Source organism: Olea europaea, unplaced genomic scaffold (genome assembly GCF_002742605.1).
Source record: "Olea europaea var. sylvestris unplaced genomic scaffold, O_europaea_v1 scaffold1429, whole genome shotgun sequence".
Taxonomy (NCBI): domain Eukaryota; kingdom Viridiplantae; phylum Streptophyta; class Magnoliopsida; order Lamiales; family Oleaceae; genus Olea; species Olea europaea.
Window position 1 is genome coordinate 142,774 of NW_019231824.1, and position 22,727 is coordinate 165,500.

General features: G+C 31.5%; 1 protein-coding gene across 1 annotated transcript in view; it reads left to right on the plus strand.

The window, feature by feature from the left end:
* The first annotated feature begins 216 nt into the window (after positions 1-216).
* The window catches only part of LOC111375877 (transcription repressor OFP1-like), a 44,410-nt gene continuing 21,899 nt past the window's right edge, over positions 217-22,727 (plus strand). Inside the window, exon 1 of the mRNA XM_022998790.1 lies at positions 217-1,105. Coding sequence (XP_022854558.1) covers positions 217-1,105 — 889 coding nt within the window. The remainder of the gene's footprint in view (positions 1,106-22,727) is intronic.

Here is a 22,727-nt window from a genome sequence, read left to right on the forward strand (position 1 = left end):
TTCAAAAAGTATTCATCAACATTTAACCTAACGTAACGCTCCTCATTTACCCTGACATGAAACCTACAAAAATGGCATAGTACCATGTTTGTTCACATGAACCTAGAAACAAGCGCAACATGCAAGAAGACAATTTATAGTGACACAAGCCTTTGCATCCTCTTCTCTATATAAAATGCACTTCCAAACCCCGCTTTTTAATTTGAATAAAAATACATGGAGATTAATCAATTCATACACACAGTTTCTAGCATTTTCTCTTCTTCTTTTACTTCTTGCCAGTTCAGAACCCAACAAGATGCAATAGAACCCTCCTTTAACAAGCCTAAAACCAGTCAAAATCGTCATGAACATGAACTTTCTTTCAAAAAGCCACCAAAGAATGAATTGAAGAATCCTAAAAAGACCCTATTTTTGGGTTCTGATACACATGGAAGAAGGTGTCCTCCTGTGACGCCAGTTTCGGGTTTGAATGTGAAAGGCAAGGACAAAGAAAGTTCCAAGAAGTTTATAAACCACAGTTCTTCATCCAACAGTGGGTGGTTTAGCGAGGAAAAAACTGAAGCTGATGCAGAAACAAACAAGTTTTTTAGCCTTTCATCTACAGGTTCCTGTGAGTCCTTTACTAAATCAAGCCGGAGAATTGATAATACTGTATTCACTGATCAATGCAGCCAGAAAACCACCAAAAATAACTGTAAAACAGTTCAAAACCCTGTTAAATCCGCTCCAAAGGGGCAAAAAACCAGCAAAAAGAGCAGAATTGTCCCTGTAGTTGGTTTTGAAGTTTCCGATATTTCAACTGAGATTTACTACAGTGATTCCAGGAAATATCAGCAGAAAACCTCCCCGAAAATGCGAAAGACTAATCCACGTAGAAGAACAACGAATTCTTTTCGACTTGTGGAGGATTGGACTGAAGAGAGTTATGCAATGGAGAAAATTTCAAAGGATCCACGCAGTGATTTTATGGCATCAATGGTGGAAATGATTGTGGAGAAGCAGATATTTGGAGGCAATGATCTTGAGAAGCTGTTGCACTGTTTCTGGTCATTGAATGAAGTTTCTTATCATGGAATTATTTTTGATGTTTTTAATGAGATTTGTGAAACATTATTTTCTAACTAAACTTGGATTAATGTTATGTATATTGTATTGTTCTTTGTTGTTCAATGCCAAATTATGCTTCTTGTTTCTTCTCTTTTCTCTCCTTCCCAGTGTATTATGTCCTTATTTGGTTTAGCTAAAAATCAAACTTTTAGTAAATTTTAATAAAAATTGATGAAATATGAAATTTAAAAGTTGATAAAAGTTGTGGATCTCACAAAATTTATTGTTGAAAACAAGTTTTAAAAAATTTAATCCCTAGTATACGTTGGATGTGTAGAGCTTAATATACAATATACATTTCATATTCATAATTCGACGTAATTTTAGGGGTACTTCGAAAAATTCTTATAAGTAATTTTTATCCCGCATAAAAAATATTATGGCGAGTTTTGTGTTATAATAGAAAGAAAGTAGAGAGATGTAAGCTTGAAAACACGTAATCTTTCTTTTCGATATAGTGCAATTCTGCACTTTACCATAGGTCTAGCAGTCGAGTGAATATAAAATTAAACTTGTGAAACTTAGCCAAGCATTATCTTGCTAATTAGTCTCAAGTTTCTATTGCACATTCCGTTAATTTTTCTTTTTCACTTTATTTTTTATTTTCTGATCAATAAATTTTAAGTGGGCTGAATTTTTTAATCAGAAAATTCTTCTGCCCAAATCCTTCTTATTATTTCTATAGTAGCGGAACAGGTCCAGAAAAGCTGATGGTCTCGAAATAGTTTTCGTAATCGGCCAAAAGTCACGAATTTTGGCAAGAAAGAATTCCTTTCAAATTTGAGTAACTGTCAAGATTTTCAATTGTTAAAGATTCATAATTCGTAAAGTGAAACATGTAACGAATTGTTTTGATTAAGATTGAAATTTTACTCTCTATATCTAGGACGCGGTTAGGATTTTAGGACTGTTCAAATATGTTAAACAAAAGTTAAAAGTTGTTTAGCCAACGTCTACAAAGCTATTGCAATTTTGAAGCTGCATTTCAACTTATTATCAAGAAGAAACCTCAATTGAAAAAGGATAATTAGGAGTATTTCTAGGTGGCATGAAGTTCAAATTAATTTGTTTGTTTTACTTATAATTCTTATGATTTTCTTGATGTCTACGATTTGAGTGCCCACCTCATACTCTCCATTGTTTGTCTATCCATCTTTTTACACAAATTTTCAAATTTAATAGTTATTTCTTCATGGACTTCTCTCATTCATGTCAATATGATGGGGTGTAAACTCTGGTGAACAATTTATACCCAATTCCAAATAGGCTATCAATTCTTTACCGTCTATATCATGTTTTAATAGATGTGGTTAAATATTGTTGGAAAAACCTACAATTCACGAATTCAAATACTCAATTATGAGATAGATATAATATGAAATCATATTCTCAATTTAAATTAAAAAATAAACAAGGAAAATCATATCCATTATCAAATGATGTCTTCAAATTCTTATCGGCACTACTATTAGAAATCAAAGATTTAAATGAAAAAAATAAAAAATAAAAATTCTACACTACTATTAGAATTCAAAATTAAAACTCCAAAATAGACAAGCTTGTATAATTTTAATAGTAATGCAACGAGCAGCCTATGAATGTGCAACCTAGTCTAGAGTAGTAAGAGCTCCTTCTATGGCATTTGTCTCGACTCAGACGAGTTTGACAAGACAGGGAAAATCAAAGGCTATGGAATCAAGTTTAAAAAAGAAATGGTTTATGAGTAACGAAAATGTTATATTTTACAAGAGACGTAAATAATAGAGTGAGAAGGACAATAAAGAATTCAAGTAATCAACTCGAAAGATGATAAGTATGCTTATGTTCGCGTGAAACTCGCAAGCATACGAGATCGTTATACAAGTAATAGAAATAATGAGTTTCGAGTTCATCGCTCCCACGAGAAATAAGGTTCAAAATATAATTCAACAGTTTGTATTAAATTCGAGTGAGTAGCGACACGAAAATAGTGATTTTGTGATTGTTTATATTGCTTCTAATCTATACTAACAAAGCAAGTAAATTTTGATTTTATCGAATGTGTCTGCTTGTATTGGATTCATGATTCCTCCTATTTTCATCTATATCAATTATCGATTAATAATCTAGTTAATTTCATGTATTTTGACAACCGTTAACGCTAATATGTTAAATGCTCTTTTCCAAAATACATCAACCTATGATTAACACGATCTGATCCTATACCTAATCCGAATTCATATGAAAATCATACATTAAGATTAGGTTATCTATAAGATTGTATATCCTATAGATATTATTCTTAATACCAATTGTTCATGTGTTGATTTTATCGCGTTCTAAATTTATTGTGAGTATTACTATACTACAACAAGTAACTAATTATTCAATTGATGGCCAAACAATTAAATAGTGCAATGAAAATGCAAAATCAATCAAGAAATATCTAAATTAAAGTTCTAAATTGAAATAAACAAATAATAATAATAATAATAATAATAATAATAATAATAATAATAATAATAATAATAATAATAATAATAATAAAATAGGGTTTCTCATTCATCCAATACAATAGAAAAAACTAGCTCAGCATTCTAATGATTAAATTATACAAGAAATACTAGAAAAATATCACCCAAAAAGAAGAAATAATGAAGAAAGTGAAGAAATCCAGTACCTTGGCTTGAATCTTGAAAATGGATGAATATTCTTCAATAAGTTTGTATAATCCGCCTTGATCTTGATGCTTAGTCTTGTTCTTCACCTCCGAAATACGTAGAATATAGATATTTTTAGGTCTAAGGGAGGTCTCCCATGTTTTGGACGGCTCTTGGTATAAATAGGGTGCTAAAAGATTGCATACCAAAAGTTTTCTGAACAAAATAAGGAAACAAATTTTTTTTCCCAGAATTGAACCATGCGTATCATTTTGTGTGTACTCATAGAACACATGTTTTGGTTTCTTGACTGGATTTTTGGAATCTCGTATATGCAAGGCATGCAGGCGTATGCTTAAGCATAGTACAATTTTTGCTGAACTTTCTCACGTGTGTATTTTGATCATTTGCAACGAATTCTCATCCCATTTCTTCTACTCCATTTGATTCTTGGTATTCTTGAATCATCGTTTTGCAATCCGACTCAACTTTTGAAGTATTGCATTTTAGTCTCCGAACTTTGTATTTGATATGATCGAGCCATTTTACCTTGTAATTTTATTCGTTTATCTTCCAATTGTATTCAAATGAATCCTTAGCATCTTTGATCTTCATTTTGTCCCTTGTCTCATCTATGGATTGTTTGTAATTTAGTCCTCGACTTTAGGAGTTCGCACTTTTCGCTATTTTTGCATTCTTTTCTCCAATTCTTCATCGAACATAGAGTTTTTCATATTTGACATAATATAACATGAATTAGGCTATATTACATAAGAAGAACTACAAAATATCATTATTTAAAGTCCCAAATAAGTGTATAAAATACACTTATCAAACCTTCAAACTTTAACATTTGTTTGCCTTCAAACAAAATCCTAACCTAACTTAAAACAAACACACAAGCATGCAGAATATTTAGCTAGCTAACTTGGTATTTTCTCTTAAAATTGAAATCATGATATTGAATCTAATCACAGTTTCAAAATCACAATACAAAAATCAAGGTCTACTTTTCCAATGCAAAGTCGATGTGTGTGTGAAGAATTAAGTATAGCATTATGAATTCATAAGTTGTTTCATTTCTGACCCTTAATAGTCGAATAAGTTCTTGTCCTCACTTGTGAGATTCGCACACCCCCAAAATTGTTCTTTTTGCTCCTTTCAAGTGTATGATCTAAGGTTGTTTTTTTATACTATCCCCACCTCAATTTAGGTAAATCTCACTGATTGCAAGTCAATATGTTCATAAACAAAAATTCTCCACAATTTGATTGCTTCAATCTCCAGAACTCAACTAGGCTAATAATCCCACATCAAAAGTCAAATTTTCTTAAACAAGTGTTTAGAACTTAATCAAAACATATGGTGCGTCTTTTGTGTCGTGCATATGCTTTTTCTATTTTTTTAATTTTTTTCCTCAAATTTCTTCTTTTTATCACTTTTTTCTTTATTTGCAGTATTCTCTTCCTTAAACTTTTAAAATGACCCCCTGTGATAAGTTTTAGGTCGATGACTCCCAAATCAGTTGACTTTAGGGCAACATGTTTTAAAACCCTTACATGCTTAATAACTCGAGTTATAAAGACTACAAAAAGAAATTTTCAAATAAAATATATATATATTTTTTTGCTTTGATTAGTGCATTGTCCCTCATTAAATACATATCTAAGTAAACCGACTTCTAACTTGAGACTTTCACACAGTTTTATATCTTCCTACAACAATGAAATCTTTCCAAACTATTTTAAATTGGGTCTAAAGATGTAAAATTTAGTGGTTTTGGATTTAGCATCTATAGTACACTATTTCAACCTATCCAATTATGAAATCAACTCATTCCTACACAATGCTTAACTTAATTCCCGTCTCAATATATATCAATTTCACATGGAAAAGTAAAAATTAACATTAAGTATGTAACATATTCAATATTCATAGATCAATTCATAATTCAATATATTCATCATTGTCAGTCAGGCTAACTAACTCACACAAGCACGTAAAAAGAAAATAGTTCTAAATTTTTTTATCTAAATAAATAAAACACATAAAAAAATACACAAAATAAAAGAAAACTTACGTTTTCCACCCCCAAATTTAAACTAGACATTGTTCTCAATGTCTTCAATCTTAAATCCCCATATAACGGATGGCGAAGAAAATGGGGAAAATGCTCCCCTGCTATGTTCGTGAAATCCAATAGCTAACTTTTTTTATTACTCTCCCTTGTCTTATGGTCATTATTGGTTTAAGTGTTCTACGATGTCATGTTCATACACAATACAATCAGATAAAACATTTAAGATCAAATATCTGGAACAAGTGTTACTTAGCTCAAACATCTAATAAACCAACTGAATCTCGAGGACTTAAGGGGAAATGGAAAATGGATGATAAGTACCCAACTAAAACTAATAACTAATCTAAATAATCATATGACTAGAAAGCATCATAAATAAAAAGGAAGAAAGATTGGGTTGCCTCCCAATAAGCGATCTGTTTAAAGTCCTTAGCTTGACTATATTGTTTCGGCATTATGGAATTTTGAAGAATGCTTTTGATGCATTGCTAGTTTGCCTCTTTTCATTTTGCTCCACTTTTCGCTTCTTCTACAAGTCTTAGCACTGCCCTTTTCAATGTGATATGACTCGCCTATCTCATTCGATTCAAATTTAACTATGTAGACTTCTTCATCCTCTTCGGGCTTAATTACAAATTAAATAATAGGGTAATAATGAAATCGACAGAATGTGGTCTAACGTTTTCTTCATTAATTATCTCCTCTTCGTTTTGTTCATTTGTATTTGAACTTTCATAATCTTCGCTCTCATTTTCTATAATTGACACCTCCTCAGGTTGAATGGCTGGTTCACAATTTACATCCATGAGCAATGGAAACTCTTTTCTTTCAAATTTTATGAGTGGATTATAACCTCACCTTTTAAATTCATACCAAAATACACCATCCCCCACACACAGCTTGTCTTCATCCAACTTGTCAATATCTATGTAATATTTTGCAAGTACATCCTCATTCAACATGGAATGAACAAATCCCACAAGAGTGTCACAATAGGTATGTAGCATTCAAAAGATGTGTTAATTGCTAATAGTCGACATCTCAAATATTTTTTAAACTGTAAAAGCTTAAGCTGATAGGGATCAGTGTATGTATTCAAGTAGTAGCCAGTATAATGCATTCCATAGCAGAATTCACAATAGATATCTTCTTCCCTATTGTTCATTTTGAGATTATTTATTGCAAAAATCCTTTTATCAGCTAGCATTAATATCTAGATGCACTGCTGAATGGAATCTAGAAAGGATATCAAACGAGAGATCAAGATGGGTAGCTAAAATCAACAAAACAACACAAATTACTAAACTAAAATTAAATTTGTTATTACTCGACAACGGTGCCAAAAATTTGTTCTTGTGAAACCCGTAAACGTACGAGATCATTGTACAAGTAATAAGGTTTGTTCTTTCGAGTCCATCGTTCCCATGAAGAATAAGGTTTAAAATATAGTTCAACAATTTCTATTAAATTCGAGTGAGTAGTGACACGAAAAGAGTGATTTTGTAATTGTTTATACTATTTCTAATCTATACTAACAAAGCAAGTAAATTATGGTTTTATCGAATGTGAGTGCTTGAATTGGATTCATGATTCCCCCTACTTTCATCTATATCAACTATCGATTAATAATATAGTTAATTTCATGTATTTTTGAAAATCGATAACGCTAATATGTTAAATGCTCTTTTCCTAGATACATCAACCTATGATTAACATGATCCAATCCTATTCGTAGTTCGAATTCATATGAAAATCATGTAGTTAGTTTAGGTTATCTATATGATTACACATGCCATAGAAACTTATTGTGGGTATTCTTACACTACAATAAGTAACTAACTATTCAATTGATGACCGAACAATTAAATAGTGCAACGAAAATGCAAAATCAATCAAGAAATATCTAAATTAAAGTTTTAAATTGAAATAAACAAAAATAGGGTTCATCATTCATCCAATACAATAGAAAAATTAGCCACATTCTAATGATTAAATTATACAGAAATATTGGAAAAACATACCCAAAAAGAAGAAATAATGAAGAAAGTGGAGAAATCCAATTATTTGGCTTGAATCTTGAAAAGGGATGAATATTCTTCAATGAGCTTGTATAATCCGCTTTGATCTTGATGCTTAATCTTGTTTTTTGCTTTCAAAATACGTAGAATATAAATATTTTTAGGTCTAAGGAAGGTCTCCCATGTTTTGGACAGCTCATGGTATAAATTGGGTACCAAAAGATTGCATACCAAAAGTTTTCAGAACAAAATAAGGAAGCAATTTTTTTTTTTTTGGGAATTGAACTATACATATGCATGGTTCATTTTGTGCTTATGCACAGTACAAGTGTTTTGGTCTGAATGGATTTTTGGAATCTCGTGTACGTAAGGCCTACAGGCCTATGCTTAGGCATAATACAATTTTTTGCCGAACTGACGCGTATATTTTGATCATTTTCAACAAATTCTCATCCCATTAACTTCTTTTCAACTCCATTTGACTCTTGGCGTTCTTGAATCATCGTTTTGTAATCCGACTCAACTTTTAAAGTATTGCATTTTAGTCGCCAAACTTCGTATTTGATTTGATCCAGCCATTTTATCTTGTAATCTTGTTCCTTTATCTTCCAGCTATATCCAAATGAATCCTTAGCATCTTTAATCTTTATTTTGTCGCCTGTCTCGTCTATAGATTGTTGCATTTAGTCCTCGACTTATGGATTTCGCCATTTTTCACTATTTTTGCAGTATTTTCTCCAATTCTTCATCACACATAGAGTTTTCCCTATTTGACACAATATAACATGAATTAGGCTATATTTCATTAGAAGAATTACAAAATATCATTATTTAAAGCTCCTAATAAGTGTATAAAATACACTTACCAGCTTATGATAAATCACTTTAATTTCTTTCATGTTTCTATCTCCAATTTTTTACTTTTCCGTAATTAGGTGATATTAATTGATATGTCATTTTAAATGTAGGGTGTGGATCATTTATAAGATGACATATCAATGAATTTCACTTAAATAGTATTATTCTTATAGAAGTATTTTATTTGTTAACAAAAACATTAAGAGTTTGTAAATGAACCTTAAATTTTGGAAATGTGACCTGATAGTATAACTATGTCTATGGTGGCAACATTAATAGTTGGCTTGCGAACCAAGCTAGAGCCGGGATGGGTTAGAAAAATTAATTTCAATTAAATTATTAACTCATATTACATAAGAGTAGTAATAACAACAAAAAGTTGATTCTTTGATTGTTATAACTTAAAAGTTACAAGTTACAATACTCCTTATTTTTTCGGGCATGAGACCGATTACAATAAATATAGGCGGTCCTAAAAATATACCTTTGAATGTCTGGTATGGGAAGCATCTCTTTGGTCTTTAGCTATCCAAAGTAGTGGTCCTAAGCATATAAGTCCAGCACGAGAGTTAGAGAAGCCAAGATGAAGAAGAAAGTGGCTAAGCTCCTTGTACCAGTCGTTTTGGTAGACGGCAACGGAATTGTTAGAGCTAATATTCCTTTCCTTGGTGAATAAAATATGAAATGCACAAATTTATATTATTATTTTTTGAAATGAACAAAAAAAAATACATAATTACATCAAGAAACTAAAACTTACAATTTTAATATCCCGTTGATGCGAATATAACAGAGATATTATTTAATTTAAATTTAATAGGAATATTAATGGAGATATCATTTAATTTTATTAGGAAATATAATTAGAATTTGATTTGTAGATTTTATCTCATTTTTCTACTTTAATTAAGATCTATTAAATCCCTATATAAATGGGCTTTTGGAATTAATTCACATAACTTCGAACCACAAAGGAATCATCTACAATGTTTGCACAAAAGGTAAGCATAAGATTGGCGTAAAGAGGGCAATGAAGCAACAAGGTAAAAACGAAGCAAACAAGGGTCATTGGAGGCATGCTGTAGGAGCAGAAACAAACGCCGACAGAGAAGGAAAAAGGGAACGTCACACAGAGGACCAAAAAGCACAATGAAGGATCGAAGACCACAACAACAGAGATAGCCGCTTTTTTCTCAAGCATAGGGACACAAGAGTATAAACCATGTGTCTAACTTCTTATAAAAAGGAGAACATAGGACTATCGTTGATGTAACTGTAAATTAATCCAATTTTACTGTGCATGATGTCATTTTTTTATTTTTCATTTTGTTTATGCTCAGACAAATGTTCTTCCACACATCATGCCATTAGTTTTAAAAAAATAATAATAATTTTGAAATATAAAAACACCAAAAAAAAAAAAAAAAAAAAAAAAAAAAGAACCCTACACGCAGTGCGAAGAGATGGCAAATCATGTGTGCAGAGTTGACAAACTTTTAGCAGAGTGATAAGTATTAAAATAAAAAAAAATTCTCCGCACAGTGCGAAGAGAGTTGAACCATGTGCGGAGTAAAAAAAAGTGCGGAGAGAAAAAAAAACATTTTCGAACAATGCCAAGAGAATTGAACTATGTGTGGAGTAAAAAAAAAAACTCCGCACAGTGTGGAGAGTTGGCAAACTCTTCACATAGTGGAAAGTGTGTGTGTGTGTGTGTCTATATATATAAAACCTCTTTACACATTGTGGAGAGAGTTGAACCATGTGTGAAGAGTTGGCAAACTCTTCGCACAGTGCGAAGTAAAAAAATAAAAATAAATAAATAAATAAATAAATCTCTTCGCACATTGCGGAGATATAAATATTTTTTTCCTTTTTATCCTTCTCTACTTTCCTTACTTTTCTCTATTTCTTTACGCAATATCTATTTTTCCTTACTTTTTTACGCCATTTATTTTTCTTCTCTCGTACAACCCTATTTCTTTTTCTCTCAAACTCCTCTCTCTCAACCAAATTGCAAAATTTTTGTTCAATTCATATTTTATCTCTCAAACACCTTAATATTTTTATTGGTCAAGTCAAACTTTAATATTGTACTGAAACTCATCGAGAAATCAAGTTGATCATCCTTTTAGATACTTTGATGAAACTTACTTACTCGTTCAAACTCTAAGTGCTAACCTTTGTTCTACGGTCTTGTTATAATTTCTCGTGAACTCTACTAGCAAGTTACTAAACTAATATATCTTAAGCTCATTCATATCTTGCTTCTGGTCAAATTAAATATTTCTTGGATTTGTAAGATTGCTCGATTTTACAATGTACCTAAATTTATACAATATCATACTCTAAAAATGGAGAAAAGAACAAAAGAGGAAAACAGTAAAAAAGAAAGAGAAGAAAAAAGACAAAATTATAACTCAAGATGACTGGAAAGATAAATTTTTTTTCTGAAAAGCATAATCTTTACTATGTAAAATTATTCCATGCTTATAATTTGCTCAAAATTGAGTAGGAAGTTTTCTAAAGTGATTTACAAAAATTTGTCAAACAGATCCCATTCTTATAGCAAGCATAAATACAAGACCATGTTCCATATGTCATACAATAACAAAACATATTTTTCTTAGTCCTCCAACACTATATTTCCTAATTTTTTGCACAACACAAAAATGCAAGGCTTACCTTCGGAGCAAATGATAATTTTTTTCTAAAAAGTTTGTTACTTTGTGTTTTTACCTTATATGGCTTATGATAATGTCTGATTGTTAATATAGGCACATTTTAGGTTTGGTGGATTCTTGTAATTAAGTTTCAGTGAAAGAGGGCTAATAAATTTACAATAAAATTTTTTTTATTACAAATAGCATAAAAAATCTTTTTATCTTCAACAAAAAAATACATTTAAAAATTAGCAATTTCATAATCTTTTTTTTTAAATTCTCGAAAATACAATTATAAAAAAGAAAACAATATTGAATTACAAAAATCAATATCTGCCAAATACGGTATCTAAAGACAATGTACAAATACGGTATGTTGTAAATACGTTATGATACAAATACGGTATACTGTATATACGGTATGATGCAAATACGGTATGCAGTAAATACGGTATGATGCAAATACGGTATGTTGTAAATACGGTTTGCTGCATATACGGTAAGCTACAAATACAGTACGTGTAAATACGGTATGTAAAATGCATATACGGTATGTAAAATGCATATACGGTATATACAAAAATCAATATCTGCCAAATACGATATCTAAAGACAATATGTGCAAATACGGTATGTTGCATATACGATATGATACAAATACGATATGTTGTATATACGATATGATACAAATACGGTATGTTGTAAATACTGTATGATGCAAATACGGTATGCTGTAAATACGGCGTGCTGTATATACGATATGATATAAATACGGTATGATGCAAATACGATAAGCGTAAACACGATATGTTGCATATATGGAATGTAAAGTGTATATACGGTATGAATGAATTCGATTTCGTCCACTACAATAAATTTCAATACCTTATATGCTGTTTACCGTATTTGTAGCTTACCATATAAGCAAACAATTTACCGTATATGCTACCTATCGTATTTTTTTTGCTTACCGTATATATCGATTTTTGTACTTACAAATACCGAGAATACAGTATACCGTACATTCATTTACCAAACCAAATGTCAGAAAAAATTTCCAGATTTTTATTTTTTCAACATAATCATAAAATAAATATTAAAATATATGAATGATAAAATATAAAACGTATATGAATATACAAGTCGATTTATAATTTTGTGCTCAATCTTCAATTTTTCAATATTGAATTACACAAAATTTAGAAACATAATCTTCACATTCAAGTCAATCATATCAACACTATCAAAAAATGCAGACAAAATAGTTTGTATAATCTCGTATATTTCTTATTCAAGCATGAAATATACAAGTATATATTTTTCCAGATAACACAATTCTGTTACAATTGTAAAAATAATTTGCAATCCTTTTCTTAAATCATAAAAATATTTTTAGATATTATTTCAAAAACTTTTCAAAAAACTAAAATTCATACGCTAATAAAAATATGATAAATACAAAATTCGTGCAACACACGTGATAGTAACTAATAACGTAATAATCTCTCAACTAAGAATATGGACAAATATATACAAGGACAATAATAGGTCAAGTGTGATTGGGCACTACCAAATGGACCAAGCCCATATATATTGTGCACTCATAAAATTCTTGGCTTGTCTCTAGTTGTTGGGCTACCAATTGTGGTTTCGGGCCGACAAATATTTAAAGCATTCAGTAATGTGCTTCTAACGAAGCCTATGAATATTATTCCAATCCAACTAATCATCATAGACCGAATTTATTTTGTATCAAAATACCCAACAAATCTCCACATTTATGTCAAATACACCTATAAATGGAAAAAAAAAAAAAGGAAAAAAAAAGCTAGTTTAGTAGTTGCACAATGTGATTTCAAATAACTTTGAAACATCACATACGTTTACCCATATTTAGAATTGTAAGGCATCTTCTAACCTTTATCGGAGGGAGGACCTTAGTGCCTATATATGCAGGGTTATAATCAAGATGCACTTTTCAAGTTTTATCAAATTTTAAGATGCTACATCTCTAATAAAAAATGTAGCTTATCATCCATCTATTTAATGCATTCATGAAACATAATTTTCTTACATAGATGAATGACAGATTGACTATTAGAATATAGAATTACATTATCACTTAAAACACTCAGTTCATTAAGTAAACCCGTAAACCACAAAATTTCTTTAATAACTTCAGATGGCAGTTATATCTCGGACTCAATAGTGGAGAGAGCAATAATAAGTTGGAGTTATGATTTTTAAATCACACGAGTAAACACATAAGAAGATGTCCATTTTCTATTATCTATGTCTCTACTATAGTTAGCATTCGTAAAACCTTTAAATTTCACACTCTCAATAGCGAACTTAACAGTGGACTTACAAAGGATTACACATGTAACTACTTACACACTCACAGTGAAAGCCAAATCAGGTTTAGTACAATCTATTAAGTACAATAACGAAGCCACATTAGAGTAAGGAACTCTACTTAAATTCTTTATTTAATTCAATTCTAATCTTGTTTACCACTTTCATGTTAGGCCTAATTAATAACATATTGTCCATATAAATTAAAAAAAAATACATACACTGTTTATTAGTGTTATGGTGCAGGTAATACAAGCAATGGTCAAAATCATTCATCTTGAAACCAATAGAAAGCACATAAGAATCAACTTTCTTATAATACTGACACGGAGACCATTTTAACTTATAAAGAGATTCCTTTAAAAAAAACATATGATCAGGTTTATTTTTACGTTCAAAATCTTTGGGTTGATTTATAAATTTTTTCATCAAGGTCACCATGCAAAAAAGCAATTTTGATATCAAGTTGTTCAAGTTCTCAATCATAGTTGGCAACAAAAGCAAGCATGACCTTAATATTGGATACTTAACAACAGGCAAAAAAATCTTGATAATTAATGTAGGCCAACATTTGAGGTTCTCTACATGGTTTTCTCTCTCTATCTTTGGCTAATTGGTAGTGAATTAGAGGGTTTTTGTCGATAGGATTTTCATCAACAATATTCTCATCACCTTCTACTCTCCACCTCACTCGAGGTAGTGGGGATGTGACACTAACTCTCTCTACCTCAACTGGGAACTCTTTCCTAATATTTTCTTGCTGTTCTTCACTCTTCATGCAAGGCATCTTAGACTCATTAAAAGTGTTATCATGACTTATGATTATTCTCACATCCTTGTGGCTTCTATCCCATAACCTATACCCCTTAGGTGCCTCAAGGTACCCTAAAAAGACACATTTCTTAGCACTAGATTCTAATTTTTCCTCACTTTGATGAGAAAAAAAAATATAGTCAGAGATTCCAAGCATAGAATAATTAGCACATTTATCGTACAATTTCTCATATAGCCTGTCACCATTTAAAGCAGTAGACGGAGTCATATTAGTCAAATAGTATACAGTCATAATAACATCATCCCAAAAAGATTTAGGCACACCAAAACTCAACATCATACATCTAATTTTAATAAGTAAAGTATGGTTCATCATTTGAGCAACCCCATTTAGGAGGAGTGTAAGACACCGTCCTATATCAAGTTATGCCAAATTCATTACACAAACCATCAAAGTTATCATTACAAAACTCGAGATCATTATTAGCATGTAAATATTTTACCTTTTACCTTTCAGTTCTCTACTTTAGTTTTTCAATTTTTAAAATTCACAAAAGTTTCAAATTTATTTGTGAATAAATAAATATACACACGCATGGAGAAATCATCAATTATAGACAGAAAAATATTTGTTACCACTAAAAGTGAGATTGCTCTCTAAACTCCATAGATCAGTATAAATGTATTCTAACACTTTAGATTTTTTTGTGTGCTAGATGAAAATGACATCCTACAATGTTTACAAATCACACAATGATGGTTAAGGAACTTAAGTCCCTTAACAATAACATGAACTAACCTATTGTGCCACTTTCATATGAGATCAGTGTTAATGGAATTTAAACTATCCATTACTTTAGCATGTGTGTTGTATATGTCAGTGCTTCTAGCAACCTTAAAGACTCTAAGTACTCCATTTAACATTTTTACCACTCCATCACAGAGTGCTCGAGTGCATCAGTGAAACATGTACCTTTAACTCTTCCATAAAAATTAGATTACTATCTATATGTGGATTGTACCTAACTTCTTTTAATGTATGCACAAAATCATCGTTAAATCTGATAGTCATACCTACATTAGTGATCTTATATTCGACTCTTCCTTATGCAACTATATGTCCGTGATTAGACTCATGTAAATGATCAAACCACAATTTATTTGATATAACGTGAAATGGAGCACCGAAGTCAAGAATTCACTCATGCATATTGTAGTTTATAGACAGGTTAATTTCAATTGGTTCAAAATTTAAGATCATATAAACTTCACCAGGGTCATCTCTATAGAACTTTGCCTCATTTTGTTCAATACTGTTTGTAGAAAACTCGCAAGCGTACGAAATCGTTGTACAAGTAATAAGATTTGTGAGTTAAGAGTATTGTTCCCACGAGGAATAAGGTCTAATTTGTAGTTCTATAGCTTCTTTAAATTCGAAGTGTGGTGATATCAAGAGAGTTGTGATTTATATGTTGTCTACACTAGTCCTAAATTAACAAAGCAAATAAATTATTTACTTAATATGTGAATGTTTGTATTGGAATGATGAATCCCTCCATTACCATTTAATTCAACTTTTAATTTATAATTTAGTAAATTCATGCATTCAAGACAATTGATAATCTATTTTTATTCAATATTCTTTCCCAAAACATAATAAACCTATGTTTAAGACGACTCGATCCTATTCATAGTCCGAATTCATATGAAAAATACATTGATTCATAGAATTTATCACACATGATTGCACATGTCATAGATATTATTCATAAAATCTATTGTCTATGTGTTGATTTTACTGCGTTTTAGATTTATTGTGAGCTTTACTACACTACAACAAGTAACTTACTATCTAATTGGTAATCAAACAATTAAATAATTCAATGGAAATACAAAACCAATCAAGAAAAATTATGAAATACTAAATTAATTGTCTTGAATTAAAACAAACAAACAATAGGATTTATCATTCATCCAATACAATGAAAAACTTAGCCAACCATCCTAATTAGTAAATTATACAAGAAATATTGAAAAGACATCACTTGTATCAAAGAAATATGGAAGAAAGTAAAGAAATCATTTTTCTTGAATGGAATATTGATTTTGAACGGATAATCTTCAAGAATCTTGCACAATTTCCTTGATATTGATGATGCAGCCTCGTTCTTAGCCTCCATTTTGGACGGCTCTTGGTATAAATAGGTGATTAAAATATTGCAAACAAAAAATTTTCAAAATAAAATAAGGAAACAATTTTTTTTTATTTTTTTTTTGGGAATTGAACCATGCGTATGCATGGTTCATTTGATGTGTACGCATAGTACAAGTGATTTGATTTTAGGAGTGGATTTTTGGTATCTCGTATACGTAAGCCTACAGGCCTATGCTTAAGTATAGTGCAATTTTTTTTTACGAACATTCTCATGCGTGTATTTTGATCCTTTTCAAAATATTGTCATCCTATGGACTTCTCTTCAGCTCCGTTCGACTCTTGGTATTCTTAAATCATCATTTTGCAATCCAACTCAACTTTTGAAGTATTGTATTGTAGTCCCCAAATTTTGTATTTGATTCGATCGAATCATTTTCCCTTGTAATATTGTTCCTTTATATTTCAATTGTATCCAATTAAATCCTTGGTATCTCTGATCTTCATTTTGTCTCCCATCTCTTCTATAGATTGTTTGCAATTTAGTCGTCGGCTTTTGGATTTCGACATTTTTTCACTATTTTTGCATTTGTTTTTCCAATTCTTCATCAAACATTGAGTTTAACCTATAAAATATAATATAACACAAGTTACGTAGAGTTTTATCCAAAGAACAATAAAATATCATCTTTTATGACCTCGAATAAGTGTAGAAATGACACTTATCAATTGCCGCTATGATCTCTCAACTTGCTCTTCTCTTTATAGCACTCACATATGAAATGTTCTAGCTTTGACAACCATAACATTTCTTACCCTTTGTCCTTTCCATGATATAGATCTACCTTTACCTTTCTTCTTGCCAACACCATTTTGTATGTTAACACCCCTAAAAATGAGATATACCCCTCATTTAATGAATTATTCATGTTTTTCTCTTGTTTCTTTCATCTTTTATTTTATTTTCCTTACTCTTTAATAAATAAATGACTATATTGGGTGTAAGGGTCTCCCTTTTACATTTGATTGCATTCTTTACTTTCTTATTTACATCAGGATTAACACTCAAAGAATAATAGCTTTATATTCATCAAAAAACATTCTCACCATAATTTTTAATATCTTGTACAAGTTTATTGAAAATATCAAGATTGTCATCCAATTCTTTTGAGGGACCAATTTTGAAACTAAAATAACTTTTTCAAGTAAGAAAAATTCAGTGGGCAAGAATTGAGGCAAATAAAGTTCTTCAAGCTTTTTCCAAAGGTTTTCAGCTTAATCATTTTTTACCAACTTTTCGCAAAATAGAATCAGATAAATGCAAGATAATAGAGGTTTATGCAAGTTCATCGTATTCTTTTTAAGATCTTCGGTCACAGTAGTAGAAAAGGATTGTCAACGACATTAGACACTTTTTGTTGTACTAAAATTATTTTCACATTTTGATGCAAATAGAAAAGTCACCCTTAATACTAAAGACATCCAAGTCAAAATGATGTATAGATATCTTAATAAATAAGATACGTAGCACGTAAACAACCTTCAAAGAGATAATAACATAAAATATGTCCCAAAGGTCACAAATATATGCTTGTCTAAATTACAAGAGTTTTGTGAGATTCATGACCTAAATATCAAGAGAATTGTTGAGTCGGTTTAGTTTACGTAACAGTTATAATCAATAACAGCTCAACAACAATATAGAATTACACAACAATCAATATGGCCAAATATGACAATATCACAGGTATTAGGTAAGTAATCCTAATGTCTAGCAACAGCTATGATTATCCCACACGATAACTCCAATCCTAATAGTTAACCTACACGAGGACCTGCTATTGTAGAAATTTAAAGAAGATAAGTAAATCAAAGTTGATTTACCATAGTGAATCTATTTGTGGTTTGTACAAAGGAGTCCTTATTTGCAAAATCAATGGCAAAAAGTTACAGTTACACATTCCAAGTCATAGTAAAATTACAGGTTCAATTTCAAAAGCACATAGAGGCAATCGAGCTTCTCTTTCAATCACATGGGCGATTATCTGCTCTGATACTAGTTTTCGGATAATGTACCCTTAGTCAATAAACAAAACAACACGAAGGCAAACTCAATTGAAATGCAAGAATTAAATGAACACTATTATTATAAGACGAAAACTTACCTATCAAAATCACAAATACAACAAGAAGTGAATTTACTGAGCTCAGATTCACAATCCAAAACCACAAAACAACACCAAGCTGGACCAACCCAAAGAATCTTACATCAAACCACAAAGGAATTACACCATAACAGTCACGCAAGAGGTAGTCAGAAGACTACCGTAAAGAGGACAATGAATCAAGGAAAAAAATAGAGCAAACAGGGGTCACCAGAGGCACACTGTAGGATCCAGAGACAAATATCGGCATAGAAGTAAAAAAGGAACAATCACACAGGACCAAGAAGCACTGTAAAGGGTTGAAAATCACAACTTGGGCAGTCATTTTTTCTCAAGAATAAGGACAGAGGAGTATAAATTGTGTGTAATGTAATAATCTCTCAAACAATAATATGGGATAGTATATATGAACCCCGCTGTTTGGCTAAGCTCAAAGCCAGGCCAAACAGGTTTGCCGAATATATATAGCGGCAACAATAGTTCAAGTATTTGGGCCATTATTAAATGGGTTGAGCCCAAGAATATATATTGTCCACTCATAAGATTCTTGGCTCATCTCTAATTATTGGGCTATCAATTGTGATTTTGGGTCGACAACTATTTAAAGCATGGAAAAATTACACGGAAGCCGGTCTTTAAAGACTACTTTTAAAATACCAGGTAGAAAGTTTAATTAAGCATAAATCAGGTTTTAATTATATATTCTAATATTAATAATAATCTTATAATTAACCCACCCACCAGCCCTAATTTCATTTCCCCCTTTTTGGCCGTCTCCCATTTCCCACCTCTCTGCAAAAATTTCTCCTGTCCGATGACATGGCACCTTAGACCTTGAGGGACGACATCGCAGGTGCAGCCACCGTTTCGCACAACTCCATCGTCGGTGCTGTAGCCGTGAATCAGTGGTTTGGTCTGTAAACAAGATCGCGACGACGAAGGGGTGCGAATGCCGCTTCTTCTCTGTTCAGCTTTGCCGGCCGACAATGTTGCAAACAGCAGTGTGACGACGATGTGACGTCGCGACATTGCTGCAAACAGGGTGGTGTGGTGGCAGTATGGTGTGTTTTGGTGGTTAGTCTAGTACCATGTATCTAGTTACTGGTGTTTGGTGTGTCTGGTACGGTGCATTTTTTTTTGTTTTGGGTGGTATTGGTGACGTTATGGGGGAGTGATGGTGTGGTGATGGAGGTGCGGTGGATCTAGGTAGAACGACGGTGGTGGTGATAGTAGCGGCGGGGATTCTGTTGGCAGTAGGGATATGCGTGGTGTTGGTGATTTGGGAATGGTGTATTGTTAGGTGTGTTGGTGGTGGTTCTTGCTGGCTGTCGTCCCGGTGGCTATGATGGTTTTTGGCGATGGTCGTGGTGGTTTCTGGCGGTGGTGGAGGTGGAGGTGTTGGTTGGTGTCTGGAGATTACATAATACAGTATTTTATATACAAGTTTGTTAATCACTAATGGTCGGAAGATTACGTGCTTGATTAGTAGTTATACTTATTTGAATGTTTAGTGGTGGTGTTGTGTGGTGGTGTTTGCAACCAAGATTGGTGTTGAATCAGGATCGACGGTGGAGGTGTTTTGTGCTTGTGGCCAACTATTTGGACTAATTATTAATCTGTGACTGGGACCTTAAAATTCAATAATTTATGAATAAAAATATAATCTGTGACTAATAAATTTGAAAATATGTGACCGAAATATAAACTGTGACCTGTAATTTGAATGATCTGTGACTTCGAAAGAATTTGTGACCTCGAAATTTTTTGATTTGTGACCTCGAAATAATTCGTAACCAATTAATTCGATGATTTGTGACCATTAATCGTGTAACTGTGACTTTATTATATTTAATTAATAAATATTTTCAATTAATTATATAGAAACCCGAATTTTGAATTTTTAAATTTTGTACCTCATTTGTGAATTGGTGTAAACAATACACATTACATATGAATTTTACCTTTAAAGCATTCTATAACGGGCTTATATAATGAAGCCTATGGATATTATTCCGACCTAAATAGTCATCATAGCCCCGAATTTATTTGTTATCAAAATATCCAACACTTGATCTCCATACATCATACCATCTTTCTAAATTCGACTTCAGGGATAGAACTGTTTTGACCTTTCTTTTGCAGCATAGTAAATATACATTTGGCATAAAATATTTTCAATGTTCTCTGTGAAAATGAGGATGCCAAAGTCAAGTTTTGTGAAATCCTCTTTATAATAACTATAGTGCCGGCTAAATTAAATGAGAGTCCATCACCTCGACTATAAAAAATAAAGTGGGCAACTCCTCCCAATATTTTCAAAATTTTACCTCCATAGCATACATTATTTAGTCGAAAATTGTCTAACTCATATACATATTAGAAGTTTTTGCAATGTAGAAAAATGTTGTAAAATAAGTGAAGAAGTAGGTAATAAACATAGCTGAATGTGTTTGACACATCGAAGAAAACTTTCAAGAAGTTCTTAATTAATAGCAAATGCAATATCGTAGATACTATCATCTAAATTATATTGGGTGCCATTCGTTTGACTCTCATTGTAATATAATGAAAAAACATTGTCGTAGTTATGACAAGAATGCAACATAAAGTATGTAGATTTTTATCTGTGACCTACATCAGTTTCAAATGTTCTTTCTACGAACTCATGCTCCACTCACATACACTATTAAATGCTTGTTTAAGAGCACATGAGACAATAATAAAATTTAATGCTTGTCTATTTTTCCGAATTGAGATTTTATGAACACTAGGTCATATTGCACAATCAAATTAATAATATGACAAACACAAAGTGTATGAAAAAATACATCATCAAATTCGGGCCTAAGTTCACTAATGAATCTGTCAATGACAAGTTTATTCAACAAAGCATTGTTGAAAGTAAAACTACGAATCATATGATGAATACCATATTTCTCTATAATGAACTTTAAATATAAAAATATATTATTAGAATTATACGGATGTTCTATCAATCTAAATACATTAATCCTTATGTATAATTCACAATCTATCAATATAATGTGTCGTGGAAGCGTTGTAACTTTTTTTGTTAACACTAGTGTACAAATCAGAGTTAACGATATAACACTATTAAGAGTTTTTAGATCGGAAATATCATTTATTTATTTTTTTTAGAAAATATTTTTGGAGTATCGGAGTGTATTTATATGAAAAAGCTTAGACCTAGATCGGAAATAGTGTTAAGCCTGCCTCAGGGGCGGACCCAAACGACTTGGGTTAGGGGGGCAAAAATAAAATTTATAGGGTATCTTCTAATAAAAAAAACTAAGGAAAAAAAAAAAGCTAAGCAATAATTTTTTTCCCCCAAAATCTAGAGGGTCAATTGCCCCTATAAATCCCCTAGGTCTGCCCCTGGCCTGCCTTGTGTCAACATCAAAACGATAACTCGGTTCGCATTTTCTCCAATGCCTAATCAACCTTGAACTATAATCCATATTTTTTTTTTTTTCCAAACGTTCGCTCCAATTTTCATACCAGCCTTTTCCGTGTAATATGCAGCTAAGCCTTCGATGTTTCTTTTTTGGCATTTTTAGATGCTACCGTTTCTTCCTCCTCCACCTCCTCCACTTCGACATCATCTAAATCAATAAAAGAATTTGTATTTGCCCCAAAAAATTTTGAGAAATCATTACCGGGAGGGAGTGCTTGAACTACCAAAAAATTGGTTAGCCTCGTCAATAGTTAATTCCATTAGCATTCGAGATTGAAAAACGATACTGAATAAGAATATTTATAGAGCAATATATTTCACAATGTTAATAATGAATAAGAGTATTTATAGAACATATTGCTGAATAAAATTGTTGAACAAGAATTGGACATGGAGAGTAGAATGGTAAATTTTGAATATGTATAGAAGAAATTTTTATAC